This window comes from Eptesicus fuscus, chromosome 17 (assembly GCF_027574615.1).
Source record: "Eptesicus fuscus isolate TK198812 chromosome 17, DD_ASM_mEF_20220401, whole genome shotgun sequence".
NCBI classification, from domain to species: Eukaryota; Metazoa; Chordata; class Mammalia; order Chiroptera; family Vespertilionidae; genus Eptesicus; species Eptesicus fuscus.
The window spans coordinates 45,404,243-45,419,399 of record NC_072489.1 but is presented as its reverse complement, the minus strand read 5'-3'; the positions used below and the strand labels follow the sequence as shown (position 1 = coordinate 45,419,399).

Below are 15,157 nucleotides of genomic sequence, written 5' to 3'. Positions count from 1 at the left end.
GTGGGGCATGGGAGGGAGGGCTCTGCCCTCTGTGGACATGACCCTAGGAAGACTAAGTTGGTACATGCCATATATCTAGCCCCAACCCACAGAGCCAAAGTGAACATCAATAAGTGCAAGCTGCCTCTAAATGTTTACAACACTATCATGTGACCCTTCTAAAAGTCATTCAAATATTCTTAACCTAAAAGAGAAGACAGTAATTTGCTTATTTACCTGTTTAATTTTTTCACGGTCCTGATCTGGTGTGGCCGTTGAGTTAATTCTCAAACTTTTCTTAAACATGGCCATTCGAGTCTTGGCTTCACTACGCTGAATCTTAGGCAGTCTTGCTCTTTCTTGAGTCTGTCTATTTTTCAATTCCTCAATAAGTCGTTGATTGTAACGCTGCATTTGTTCTGTTTCCTAAGGAAGTTTTAAACAGAATCCAGTTGATGTAGATATAATTTAACACTCAGTACCCATGCATATGTTCAAACATGCCATTTTGTTGTTGTTTCCCAAAATTACTCTCTCCCTCACTGCATAAAAATCAGCAAAATATCAGCCAAAAAATAACTTCTAGGAAAAATGAGCTATTAGTAATAAGAGTCTTATGTTGAAGCTCTTTTACTAAGTATAGGGAGTCCACATTTTTAAGATACATGAACCATAAATGGAGCCATAATAGCTACTTTTGAGAGACCAAGATGAAGATTATCAAGGCCATTAGGCATTATAATTAGTTACCTTCCATGGAATTTGTAGAAAAGAAGTTTGCAATCAGGATCAACATACAATTAATTACTCCAAACTTCATCAAAGACATTTTAGGGATAAAATAAAGAAATCTGAAATGCATTCTCTAAGAAGTATAAGTTTCAAAACTAAAATTCTCACTCTGCAAACTTTAAAATGAACAAAAAAGTAAATAAATTTTCCTTTCATTAACCTTCTCATGGCGCTTCAGTAACTGATGTCTTTGCATGAAATACTGATCTTTAAGTTGCTGTTTGAGCAGCTGGTGTTTTTCTTGTAAGTGTCGTTCTTCAAGCTCCCAAATTGCAGCTTCTCGAGCTAGAAGAAGAAAGCAATTTTCAAAAATGTCACTTTGATCTTTTTACTAATGTACTTTGGATTTCATTTTTTTACACAAATTTACATAAAAGCGATCTATATACACTTACATACAAGCTGACATTCTGAGCTATAAATATTACCAATGTAAAGATAACATCTATTACTACTTTCAGTTCTGTTCTAATGTCCTATAACAGAGAATGCCATACCCCCTATACCAAAATTCTATTTAATCATCTTCATGAGAAATTTAAAAAAAAAATCTAAGCTATTTCTTAGGGGAAATAAGTGGTTAAAATCCCATTCTATCATGTAGCCATTAAGTATACCAACAATTATAAGACATAATGAGTATGTAAAATTATTCAGGTATATTTCTAGCATCATCTGGACAAAAAAATGTTTTAAGGAACATATTTATTTTCACTTCTACTGTCATAAAGGAATTCTATAACTCACAGTATTTTATAATTTTTCCTCTTATTTACCTCAACTTTATCTTTCCCTCTACCACTCTAGCAAAGGAGAAAGCATTCAAATAATTTTCAAAGTATAGCTCCACAATGTTTCTGAGATATCATTTTATATGTACACATATGCTGCATAATTTCATATACCTCTCATGAGTTGCTGCTTGTTATTCAGGCACTCTCTCTCAATATTGGCTAACTCTGCCTTCTGCTGCTGGATGATCTTTTTCAGAGAGCCATCTAATTCTTGTTGTTGCTTCTGAACAAACTCTTGTTCCTATTAGACATAGTTAACCATCAGTTATAATAAGTATTTACTGAGCAAAACATCCATTTATCTGTATGACTGTATATATTAATGGTTATCAAGATTTCTAAACCAAGTTTTTAAAGTTAGTGAAATTTTTAAAATACCAAGATTATATAGTGTATATATAAATGTATTAGTCACCCAATTCAAGCCTAGAAAAAAAGTACTAGAATACATATTATTCTAAACTCATCATTAAGACTAACACATACAAAAGAAGTCTATTATAAACTCATAATTAAAATGCCCTGTTACACTGACATCTTTGGGAAAATAATAAATTTACATCTTCTAAAACTGACTATTTCAGTATGGTGTGGATAAAACAAGAACAAACAAGAAATACCTTTTAGAAAGAAAGGCAATAAACAGCAAATAAGTAAACAGATGTCAGAATTTTAAACACTATTTTTCTGACAAATAAAGAGTTAGGAAGAAATACCATGCCTATACTAATAGAGAAAGATAGTTTCTGTATCAACAGCCTGTGCTTAAAAAGAACAATAGTTTGCCGAAACTGGTTTGGCTCAGTGGATAGAGCGTCGGCCTGCGGACTCAAGGGTCCCAGGTTCGATTCCGGTCAAGGGCATGTACATTGGTTGCGGGCACATCCCCGGTGGGGGGTGTGCAGGAGGCAGCTGGTTGATGATTCTCTCTCATCGATGTTTCTAGCTCTCTGTCCCTCTCCCTTCCTCTCTGTAAAATATATTTAAAAAAAAAAAAAAAGAACAATAGTTTGAGGACTTAATAAGAAATAGTACATTGCTAGAGAAATGTGAACTAGGAATAGGAAAGTGAGCTACATTTATAAATCTATAAACAAAATTCCTTATAATCAGAGAACTCTTCTAAAACGTTTGGGATTCACTCACTCTTTCAACAAATATTTACTGAGTACATACCATGTACCTAAATACCAAATTTATGCTTTAAAAATATCCTTTGGTTACTTTGTAAGAAAGGATAAAGTGACTTGTGATCTTTATGCTAGAAGATTTACAGAAGAAAAGAAACAACATCCAAATTGAAGAAACGTAAATTTTGCCCAGGAAATGTTTGGATCTCTACCCCTCTCTCGGCAGTTACAGCAGTCTGTGATCAGCTCAAGGGACACTCAGATCAATCTGAGTGTAGGTTTAAAAATTAAGTGTTGAAGCACCATTTCACCTGTAATTCCTCCTCTTGCACATCCTAGAGAAGATAAAACCCTACCATCCTTTTGGAACTAATTTTTGGGCCTCAAACAGAGTCTCATAGATCTAAATCACAACCAGCCTGGCCTTCGATACTCAAAGAACAAGTCTAGCAGTGTTCCTCAAGCCCCTGCATTACTACTGTCCCTAGAGGTGAAGATCAGGTCTTACCAATTCAGGACATCCTGTAATTCAGAGTCACAAAAGCTGCTGTTTTCATCTGCAGCATAATTTGTATTTTAGCAAAAATACAAATATACAGTAGCAAAAGACTAATGAATTGCCTCTATAAAATAAAATTGTCAACTTAACTACGGATACCTATATAACTTTATCACAGCAAAAAATAAAGTAAAACTAAATAAATATTTAAATTCAGCTACATAGAATAAGGTCTTTTGAGAGTTTTATTTAAAGAGATGCAAAATTGCCATGCCTATCTTTTACGCAGTTATTGTTCAAGCTTCTCCTTGTCCTACAGCAAATATCAATTGTAATAAAAATTAAATTGTTTCTCTAATTTCATTATAAAATTTCTATATGCAAACTTATTAAATAAATTTATATTAGCTGGCAGACATATCAAAGAGTTTTCTTTTGTTCAACATTTTTTGTCATTGGTTGGCAAAGAACTTAAAAAAAATGTGTGTGGTCCTGGCCAGGTGGCTCAGTTGGTTGGTTGCCCCATACCAGGGGGCCACCGATCAATGTTTCTTTCTTTCTTTCTTTCTCTCTCTCTCTCTCTCTTCCTTCCTCTCTAAAAATCAACAAAAAGACATATCCTCAGGTGAGAATAAAAAAAAATATATTTGTGTGTGGTGGACAGAAACAATGGGTCCAAATTAACTAGCATAAATATAAATATTACATTTAGACTCAAAAAAATCAAGTGCAAAAATACAAGATGGGGCAAATTTATTTGTACATATTTATATTGAAAATTAAAAAGGTATATGCAAATCGGTGCCACTCAAATGCAATTTCTTGTCAATGCCAATTTTGGTCACATTCTGTAATATTACTGTAATAATATGTCTAGATAAACAATATAAGAATTCCATTAAAAGAAAACCTTAAGTATGCAGTGGGCCCCTTCTCTTAGTATTACACTTTCAAAAGTTCAACAGTAGCCCTAGCCAGTTTGGCTCAGTGGAGAGAGTGTCGGCCCTCAAACTGAAGGGTCTCGGGTTCGATTCCAATTAAGGGCATGTACCTGGGTTGCAGACTCGATCCCTGGCCCCAATCAGGAATCATACAGGGGGCAACCAATCAATGTGTCTCTCTCACATCAATGTTTCTCTCTGTGTGTCTCTCCCACTCCCTTACACGCTAAAAATCAATGGAAAAATATCCTCGGGTGAGGATTAACAAAAACAAAAAAAAAACATCACCACTAGAAATCATGCTACACAATGAATGACTGAAGGAGCTACAAAAGCATGCTGTGAAGCAGCTAATAGTAAATGAGGAAAAAGAAGAGCTAAGACTGCCTATGGAAGCAGGCAGAACTAACATTGCTCTGGCCCAGAAGGTAGAATACGAATCAACAGGAAAGAGTCAAGGTAGCAATACATGGCAGAGCTTCCTAACAACTAGTTAGCAAAAACACAAGCTGCCTTACAGAGCTATGGACTTGAATAATTAGGCAGAGTCTGAATGATTACACAGTCAAGAATAATGCATAGATAATTGCTTATATTAAAGCTAAAAATTACCTGAAAGGTCTTTTACATACTAATTAATATATTTTATTACCTCAAAAGAAATGAAATTTTAATATAATTGAGCTTTCATTAAATTTCCTAACTCCACAAGCCAAGTACAATATGTTCACAATGGAATTTTTTAATTAGAAATTACTCTTAAGCTCTAAATGAAAAGTTATGTTACATTCCAAAAAGACTGTACAAATTACATTCATTCAATAAAAAAAAAATTAAGAGATGAATCTCATCACTGGAAGTAAAAAGTATTTTTTAAAAAGACACATAAATTGTAAAATGAGTGCCCATTAAATGTACAAGTTTGAATTTTGATAAGTAATTTTATCATATTAATCAGATATCTATGAACATGAAAAATACAACTTTGTGTTTTAGAAAACTGTAAGAAAGGGTTATAATATATTGGGCTATTTGTACAGAATTTGATCATTTTAACTCAAAAGAAAATCTAAAAAATGGTAATGATCAGAAAAGTGATCGTAATTCATAATTTCTCCCTCTCGTTAAAAAAATTAATGTTTTGCTTACTCTTTTAGAAGACTATAGAGTCCAACAGCTACCAATAAAAAAAATTAATCTAATTTCAGGAGAGGGGAAAGAGGGGGTTGAAATCAAGCTGTATTCTATCTATTCCAGTTGTATATATCAAACGTAACAAACAAAAATTACAGTGTTAAATGAACTAGTCACTCCCTATAGAAACTGTGAGAAAGAATACAGCCTGGAATTCCAGACTTAATTTAAAACTACAAGAAGAATAGCAACTCACTATTCATTATGGACAATTTGAATAGTGAAAACTACAGTTAAATGGAACTAAAATCACTACTTTTAATATGGCTTTTCTGACCATATCCATAATTAAAACAGCTACATAAACATATATGCAATCAAAATGTCACTTCACACCAAGATAAAAATCTAACCACAGCATTCAATTTCTCACATGTGCAAAATTCATAAAATACTTTTGGGAAGATATTTCTTAACCCTTTGCACTCGCTTGCTTTTTTCTCGAGCTCTACCGATGCTAACCGTGTCGAGTCACACTCGACATCTGAGTGCAAAAGGTTAAAAAATATGAAAATCTCAAATTAAAAATTGTGGTGGAGTAGATAGAAAAAGAACACTGTATTAGAAGTGTTCTAGTTCTAATCTCTTTGAGACTTTAGGCAGATCACTTAGACTTCTGTGCCTTGATTTCTTCATCTGTAAAATGAATACACTCCATCCCTACATTAGGGTGGTGGCAGTGGGAATCAAATGTGGAAACTCTGAAGAATACTGTACTATAAAGGTCATGTCAAGTTATTACTGTTATTGTCATTACTGACATCATCTATCAATCTGCTAAGATTGTAACAAATAAAGCTAACAATGAAAAGGCACATGTGAGTCAAAGAAAAAGCAGATAAAATAGGAGAAGGCATCCTCCTACAGGCACGTGGGACTTACATCCTGCATTTGGGCGTTGAAGACTGCACAAGATGACAACTGAAAAGACTGAATCATGACCTGAGCAAGACCCTGTGGATCAGAATACAATGCACCTCCCAGGTGAGAATACAGCTGAATGACTTTATAAAAGGAAAAAGATAATTATACAAATGCTGAGTTTCTTGAGGCATGGAACAGCAGGGCCTCTTTCTCCTCTGTAAAATGAAGGATTTGAACTAGATCAATGGTTTCCAAACTCTAGTTTGCTGGCATTTTTTAAAATCAGTCAAGCCCTCTTTTAAAAAACTCACCAAAAATACATACAATTTATAAAACAGATAAAAAGTGGTGCTGTTTGAGTTGAAATGGAAGCAGGGGCCAAGAGCCCCACAGTCCTTACTTTCTGAAGGATTCTCAAGGTACTTCTTCTAAACTCAAGAGCTACTGGAAACACAATTTGAAAACCACTGGACCAGATGATCAAATACATTCTAGCTCCATAAATATATGGCTATTATTTATAAACACTCAAAAAAGTTTAAAATAGACTCTGTAATCAAGTTTTAGCACCTTCATTAAAAACAGTAACTAAAGAGAAATACTTGAAATTTGTTATACTAAATTCTTCATTAAGTTTACAAAAACAATTACCTTCAGCTTTCATTGGAAAATATAGGCTAACACCCAAAATTATATGAATAATCACCAACAAAGTTTTACTAAAGTATAGGATGACCTAATTCATTCAATGCTAACTTCTCAATTTCAACTCTATAGTCTGATATATTACCCTTTGGAATTTAAAAAGTCTACATTCCTTTACAAGGCAAAAACTGTATTATTATCTGATTTAAAATCCAAATTACCCAAAAACATACGTACAACTTGCAAGGACTTCCCTTTCACCTAATAACAATAAATGGCCAACAACCACTAAGCTAAGCTGGTAAGAGTTTAGATTCAGTACAGAAAGGGTAGCTTGAATATGAGAGGCAGTATGTTATGGTGGTTCAATGTGGAACCAAACTTGGCTAGACAAGTATTCTGGTTTTACCATTAACCAGATGTGTGATCTTAGAAAAGTCACTCAACCTTCCTGTGCTTTTAATTTCCTCACTGTAGAATGAAGGTAATAAGAGAAACTACCTCATATATTGTGAGGTCAAATGAGTTTATACAGGTAAAGCATTTAGAACAGTGCTTGATACATAGTAAATGCTATGTTTGCTATTTAGTGATCTCCACATCAGTCAAGAGAAAACTTTTCACTATTAAAATTTTTAATTCTGAGATGTTTATTCTTCTTTATGGTATTATAATAGTCTCTCCTTTGAAATGATTGTGGTAAGTAAATGGCAGTTTTAAAATATCCTTACTTAGGGCAAAAATAAAAAAATTTTAATAGCAATCCATTTGTCATGGCCCCCAATGTTTTTGGTTATAATTTATGTTTCTTTTCATGAGTCTATAAAGTTTAAAAGTCTGGGGACCACTTTTGAAATTATATAAAACCACATTATAAAGATAATATAGGCAACAATTAATATATAATCCATGTGTGTTCTTCCTTTCATTGACATATGTAACTATAAATTGAACTCACTTTTCTTTGCCTCCAAGCTGAGTGCAAACTTAAAAGAAATATATTCCTAGTATAAAAAACCTTGTAGAGTCACATGAAATAATTCTATGTAAGAATATATTGAAGCCCTGGCCGGTTTGGCTCAGTGGATAGAGCTTCGGCCTGGGGACTCAAGGGTCCCAGGTTCGATTGCGGTCAAGGGCATGTACCTTTGGTTGCAGGCACATACCCAGTAGGGAGTGTGCAGGAGGCAGCTGATCAATGTTTCTCTCTCATCAATGTTTCTAACTCTCTATCCCTCTCCCTTCCTCTCTGTAAAAAATCAATAAGATATATTTTTAAAAAAAGAATATATTGCCCTGACTGGTTTGGCTCAGTGGATAGAGCGTCGGCCTGCGGACCGAAGGGTTCCGGGTTCGATTCCGGTCAAGGGCATGTATCTTGGCTGCGGGCACATCCCCAGTGGGGGGTGTGCAAGAGGCAGCTGATCGATGTTTCTCTCTCATCGATGTTTCTAACTCTCTGTCCCTCTCCCTTCCTCTCTGTAAAAAATCAATAAAATATATTAAAAAAAAAAAAAACAAGAATATATTGAAAATACTAATTCATCTAATTTAATAAAGAATTCACTATCTTAACTGGTTCAGCCTTATAACCTAGAATCAAATTTATATGGGTAAAAATAGTCTATTTTTTTAACTGCTAGATTCTGAGTCAAAAAGAAAAACAACAGACTTATATTTAAAATTGGGCTCAGCCAGTGTGGCTCAGTAGTTGAGCATAGGCCTATGAACCAGGAGGTCACGGTTCAATTCCCGGTCAGGGCACAGGCCCCCCGGGTGGCAAGCTCGATCCCCAGCATGGAGCATATTAGCAACTTAAATGTCACCATTAGTGTGCCTTTAGAAACTACCTTAAGAATGCCCTGGGAACCTTTGTATGACATACAAAGTCAATAACACATACACTTAGAAATTACCCTTTCAACCACGGTTTACTGAGCTGTTAGAATAATGCTGCTTTCTGTTTTTAGTAGCATTAAGCTGCTGCTGTTACCTGAGCATGCTGGGTTTGTGCAAGCTCCTCTTTCCTGCGTTTCATGAGCTCTTTTCTCAGCTCTTTGGGTGCACTCTCCACTTCATTTATAACCTACAGTGTATAAGCATGCAGGAGGTGGGGAAATAATACTTTCTCCACGGCAAGCATTTATGTGAGCAGACAAGCTACAAGCCAAATATTAAAGCTGTTAAAAAGTTGAACATGCATTAGCATAGGTGTTAGTTTGGTGGAAAAGAATGAAAGGACAGAACATGCTTAATCTCAGTGCAGAAAAGGGACATTATGCCATGTAGAAGTTAATTAGTTGCTTAATTATCCCTATATATCATTCCCTCTAAAAACCCAAGATAATCAGTAAAGGATTACTTACAGTACTGATGCTGAACTAAGATAATAAACTCAACTGACCTTGAAAGATCATAAAATTATAAACATATCTATTGACACTGTTTGAAATATTGGGCATAAGGAAAGCTAATGCCCCTTACAGAAGTGAAACATTTCATAATTAGCTTGATAATTTTAAATAAAACCCACTCAATGAGATCAAAAGAACAGGGCAAGTAAGCCTTAGAACACACAAAGGAGAAATAAATGGATACCACATTTTCTTTTTTCAGAAAACACACCATTTTATACACGGTGTGATAAAAATGAATATATCTGATACTTTTGAGTTGGATTAAAATGACATTCTCCTTTGCTGACAATTTAAGCCAAACTTAATTGTCAAGTTTAAAATCAGTAATATAGGTACTCATAAAATAAGTTTAATTTGCTTTGATTTATTATAACTATTAAAACATATGATAAAATGAAGTATATTTTAGAGTTCTTTCTTTTAAATCATTTCAAAATTCTAGATATGTATTCCACCTAAAAACAGACCTGTAATCCAACTATGAAAAATGATCATGTATTCACACAAGTAGAAGCACCAAAAGCAACCAGATTCCAAATCACCACATGCTATTGATGGTTTGTGAAAGAGACTGATTTTGATTTAACAGTGTACTTAAAATTTCCCATCAGTAATTCCTCATGAAACCAAATCACCATGAAAAGGAAGAGACTCCCCAAATGCAAGAAGTTCAGTGATAAGGAAAAAAATACATAATATAATTATTTAAAATATGCATTATCATGATCTCAAACATATTCACTGGCTAAAATTCCCTTATCCAAAACAGTAATAATAACTAGAGGCTCTTTTGTACTTAGGATTAAATAACATATTTGCCTGTAAAATTTTATTTATTTAATTTGATATTAAAAATAACCTCTCACCCAGCTGGTATGGCTCAGAGGTTGAGCATCTACCTATGAACCAGGAGGTCACAGTTCGATTCCTGGCCAGGATACATGCCCAGGTTGTGGGCTTGATCCCCAGTAGGCAGGGGGCAGCTGATCAATGATTCTCACTCATCACTGATGTTTCTATCTCTCTCTCCCTCTCCCTTCCTCTCTGAAATGAAAATATATATATTTTTAAAATAACTTCTCAATGAAAACTACCCATGGTTTCAAGAGAATTAACATGTAGCCTCAGTAAAAGTCATACACCATGATATACAAAGCCATTTTATGTAAAATATGTGACAAAACAGTAATTTTTAGAAATGATAGCCACATCAAATAAAATTATATACCATTTCATTCATCTTTACCTAAAGAAATCATTGTACACACTATATTTACTAATGTTTGATTCTATCCTTTTTAAAGTAGATCCTCAAGTTCAGCAATATAATGTTCAATTTTCTGCATAATTTAAATGTTAAAGTAATGGAGCTGGGTATTTGAAACATACAAAGTGAAAATGCATTCACTAGTTTGGCTGAGATGTTTTGGTTCCAATCTAATACAAATATCATAATTATTGTTCCTGGGTCCTTTAGAATCATGAAAAAGTAACTTCTCCTACACTAAAGGTACAGAATAAATGATAGAATTATATCTGAAAGCTGCTAATATATAAAGCTCTCTTAGTTTGGGAGAAAAAGACATACTGATCCAATATATAATTCTTTCTCAATCAATGACAATCTTTCATACCACAAACAAGATTCTACCACAATATGGAACAGTTTCAGGAAAAATGAAAAAATTCATCCTATTCAAATCACTTTACAGATGTTTTCTACCTTTGATTCTTCAAAGTATCTTACAATTTGATGAATTTATAGATACAATTTTGAATTTCAGATTATTTAGCTTTTGTTTTAGTACAATGTCACAGAGAGGCAATCAAGTTAATAAAAAGAGTATTTTAAGTATGAATTAAATATATTATTGCCTCCTACAAACACAACACTAAGTTTTCTTGAAAAAATACATCTGTAGTATGCCTTAAATGCTGTATTAATAAAAAAGAAATGATAATTTGGAAGAAAAATGAAGATTTGGCTCAACGTGTAGCTGGATATTTACTGGCAGATTGTGAACTTGAACAGGCCATTAAAACTTCTTCTACTCAAGCCTCCTGAGCAGTAAAATGGGTTAACACCTGACCTTACTACTAACCTACATGACTGTTGGGAAGATAACAAAAAATATAGAGAGAGAGTCCTATTTAACTAGTAAAAATAGCTTTAATAATTAAAAACAGTAGTTACACTTACCTCCTTTTTTCGGTTCTTCAATATATTCTGAAATTTGGACAATTCTCTCTCTTGTTCTCCTTTAATGCGTTTGGCTTCATCTCGCAAGCGATTTGTGTGTTCTTGTTCTAGTCGTTCAATAGTCTGTTTCTGCTGTTTTTCTAGATTCTCAATTTCTTGGTCATATTGTCGCTTTTTGCTCTGTAAAACAATGTAGCTCAAGATCATTTTATTTTTCTATCACTCACATTAACTATTATAATGAAGATGTTTACTAAGAGGACATAACTAGCATTTTAATTTAGATGTAATGAATATATATAACCTTTGTAGTACTGAACAAGTCAAATGAACTAAAATATATAATTTTTCAAAAAGTCATGCATTTCTTTTCTTCTAACATGGAAAATAAATACAGCTGACCCCTGAACAGGTTTGAATTGTACAGGTCCACTTATATACAGATTTTTTTTCAATAAATATACAGTTGGCCCTCTGTATCCCTGGGTTTCACATCTGCACATTCAACCAATCACAAATTGAAAACGGTATTTTTGACCCATGGTTGGGAATCTGTGGATGCAGAGGGCCTATTGTATGCATTGTTCTACATGTGCAGATTTTGGTATTTGTGGAGGGTCCTGAAACCAATCCTCCACGATACCCAGGGACAACTGTAGTTAGGTTTTTAAGGAGTTACAAGTTAAACATGGATTTTCTACTGCACAAGGGAAGGGGCAGGGCTGCAGGTTCATGCCCCTAAAACCCTGCACTGTTCAAGGGTCAACTGTACATTTTTCAATTATACAAGCAGTAGAATGTTGCAAATTTTTAGAGAATCCAGGAGAATATCCAATTGCTATGAAGTATTAAAGTAAAAAAAAATCTCTACATTTATACAATATAATGTTTGATAAATCAAAGGTCTTATCTGAAGTCTATTTTAATTATGTACCATTGTCATTTTCAGATTTACCCTTCTTCATTAATTTCTTAAAATAAACATCTTATATCAGCAAAACAAATCTTTTGGAATTATAAATCTACACTTTTCAACAAAATATTGCTGCTTATATAAAACTTGAGTAACATTGCAATTTTGGATAAGAGAGAGTTAAATATTTGTAAAGGTTATTTTCTTTAAAAAAATTAAAAAGCAAAACACTCTGGAAAAATATCTGGGGGGGTAGTGGGGGGGGAGAAACCCAGCTTTTATAAGGTTCTGGAAAATATACAGTTAAAAATACTCAGTAAGAAAAAAAAGTTCATTATTAGGAATTCTCAGTTATGATCCAACAAATGTAATCAATAATACCGCACTTCACACAAAACAATTCTTAGCACTTACAAGAACAGCAAAAGAACTATGTTTAAAGCATAAACACTGTAACATTTCAAATTATCTTTTTTCTAACCTACATTAAGCTAGATGTTCAACATAAGTTATCAAAAATTACCACATTACTAATTCCTTTTTTAACTTTGAGCATGAGGTAAAAACCAAAAGACTCATCAGCACTAATTTATCTAGCAGCTGTGAATTGCCAGAGAAGTTTGTTTGTTTTAAAAAAGCCCCCAAGAAGTTCGAATACTCAGCAAGGTTTAAAGATAACTGTTCTAGACTGGCTTAAAATCTTGGATTCCAAATCTGAGAGGTCAAACTGTAACACTGAAAAATGATCCAGCAATAGGCACACCAAAGAACTTTGTAAACATCTTCATGATTCCAGGTTTTCATGACGGATTTTAATCAAAGAAAAATGAGGACACCAATCACACTATAAGTCAGTGATAGGAAGACGAGGATGGACCCTTTTGGGCAAAAACACATCATAAAGCCAGAAAAATGTAGTCATCAGAGAACAAGATCTAAAACCACTAGTGGGTTTTTTCTTAAAGCATCAAAGTTCATAATTAACAAAATGGTACAAGTATTTAAGACTTTACCATCATTTCTTGCTCAAAGCGCCGGAAGATTTGCTCTCGCTGCTGCTGCAGTTTGCTATTGAGCTGTTGTTGGGCTCTTTGCTCTTCTTTTTGAAGAAATCTTAATTCCCGAAGTTCCTGGCGTCTGAATAAAATGTAATAGCCATGATAGAGGCAGAAAACAAAAGTTATACCTTTGAAGTAATGCTTTAAAAAAAAACACAAACTTTAAAAGTAATTTTTTGCAAATGTAAAAATAATAAAAGAATGGTCCAAAATTAGCCAAGTCTTTATTCCTTTCTCTAGTCTTCAGACTTTACAGAATCTAAAAAGAAGTCACAAAACCAGTTTTGTTTTATTGATTTCAGAGAGGGAGAAAGAGGAAGAGAGAGATAGAAACATCAATGATGAGAGAATCATTGATTGGCTGCCTCCTGCACGCCCCCCAACTGGGGATTCGAGCCCGCAATCCAGGCATGTGCCCTTGACCGGAATCAAACCTGGGACTCTACCCACCGAGCCAAACCCGCTAGGGCACCAGTTTTAATTATGTTGTTCTCTACTCACCTAAGAAACCTCAATTCTTCAGTTTTGGAATCACTATCTGTAACTATCTTTGATGTTGTTACACTCACTTCTACACCATCAACAATAAATTTGCGTGTTTTCTTCAATGTTTTCTTTTGTCTTCTTGTTTCCTGAATGAGATTTTATTTTAGTTAGGCTTTATATGAGCAATACTAAAGACAGAAAGCATTTTCTTCTTTAAAAAAAAATTGAACCATTAAGACTACACATATAAAATAAGAATATAAAGCAATAAGACTCACATGTAGAACCAGTTATATCATCTTATTTGACTTTCACATGACTTTACAGATGAAATCTAAATTTTTCAAATCAAAGTATGACTTTTCATGATGTGCCTATATAATTTTTATGATACCACATCATAATCAGGTAAGGACCCTTACAGTGGTAAGGATCAATTCACATAAGTGACTAATTAGTAAACTTTTACATGTTAACCATTAGTTTTTCTTCCTCTTTTCACCTTGTAGGTTCTCAGATACCTCTGCTTTCAGTTTAGGACCACTGACAAAACAAAATTGAATTCCTGGGGCTCAGCCCTTAAAGACACTAAATCAATAGGGTTAAGGGTAGCTGGGAATTTATATTTTGAAAAGGCTCCCAGGTAATTTTTAAACACTTGCCAGGACTAGGAATCAAAAGCTATTTCGTCAGCAACAATATCTACAGCTCTGCTCTCCATTTCAGGGCTGGAGATGAATGTGTGATTTTAGAGTTATTAGCAAGATAGCACCTCTACTGCACCTCAAAAGAACTATATTTGCCCGTTAGCTATTGCCTACCATTCTTTTTTTTTCAAACTAAAAGAGAAAGTTACAAAGGTAGTAGAAGTGAGCCAGTTGGGCTGCTAAGCTCAGGAAACAAGTTACAGAGGCAGAAGAAGGGCCCTTACAGCTTAGGAGGGAAAGCGAAAGGTAACACACCTGGAGGGAAACCCGAGAGGGAGAGCTGCCTATCACTCATTATTAAGATCAAACTCTTGATTCCTCAACTGATATCCAAATGTTCTTTAAATGTAAACAAATAATAAAAATATAACACTCCTACAAATACATAAACATGGTAAAAATATATGTATTGAGAACAGATAATTACTAGGTTTTGATATGGAGGAAAGCTTAGAAAGCAGAGGGAGCAAAAGTAGAATGTGAAAATACTAAACTCAAAATGCATTAGAATTTTAAACTGTCTGTCACTTTCCAGTCA

The 15,157-nt window shown here is 34.0% G+C and overlaps 1 protein-coding gene across 2 annotated transcripts in view; it reads right to left on the bottom strand.

The window, feature by feature from the left end:
• SLK (STE20 like kinase) overlaps positions 1–15,157 on the bottom strand; it is a 50,328-nt gene that overhangs the window by 8,740 nt on the left and 26,431 nt on the right. Inside the window, exons 10-16 of one of the 2 annotated variants that reach the window (XM_008144274.3) lie at positions 13,928–14,058; positions 13,382–13,505; positions 11,456–11,635; positions 8,832–8,924; positions 1,677–1,806; positions 932–1,056; positions 217–405 (exon numbers count right to left, since the gene is read on the bottom strand). In XM_008144274.3, coding sequence (XP_008142496.2) covers positions 217–405; positions 932–1,056; positions 1,677–1,806; positions 8,832–8,924; positions 11,456–11,635; positions 13,382–13,505; positions 13,928–14,058 — 972 coding nt within the window. The remainder of the gene's footprint in view (positions 1–216; positions 406–931; positions 1,057–1,676; positions 1,807–8,831; positions 8,925–11,455; positions 11,636–13,381; positions 13,506–13,927; positions 14,059–15,157) is intronic. The other variant, XM_008144275.3, reaches the window with a different exon arrangement.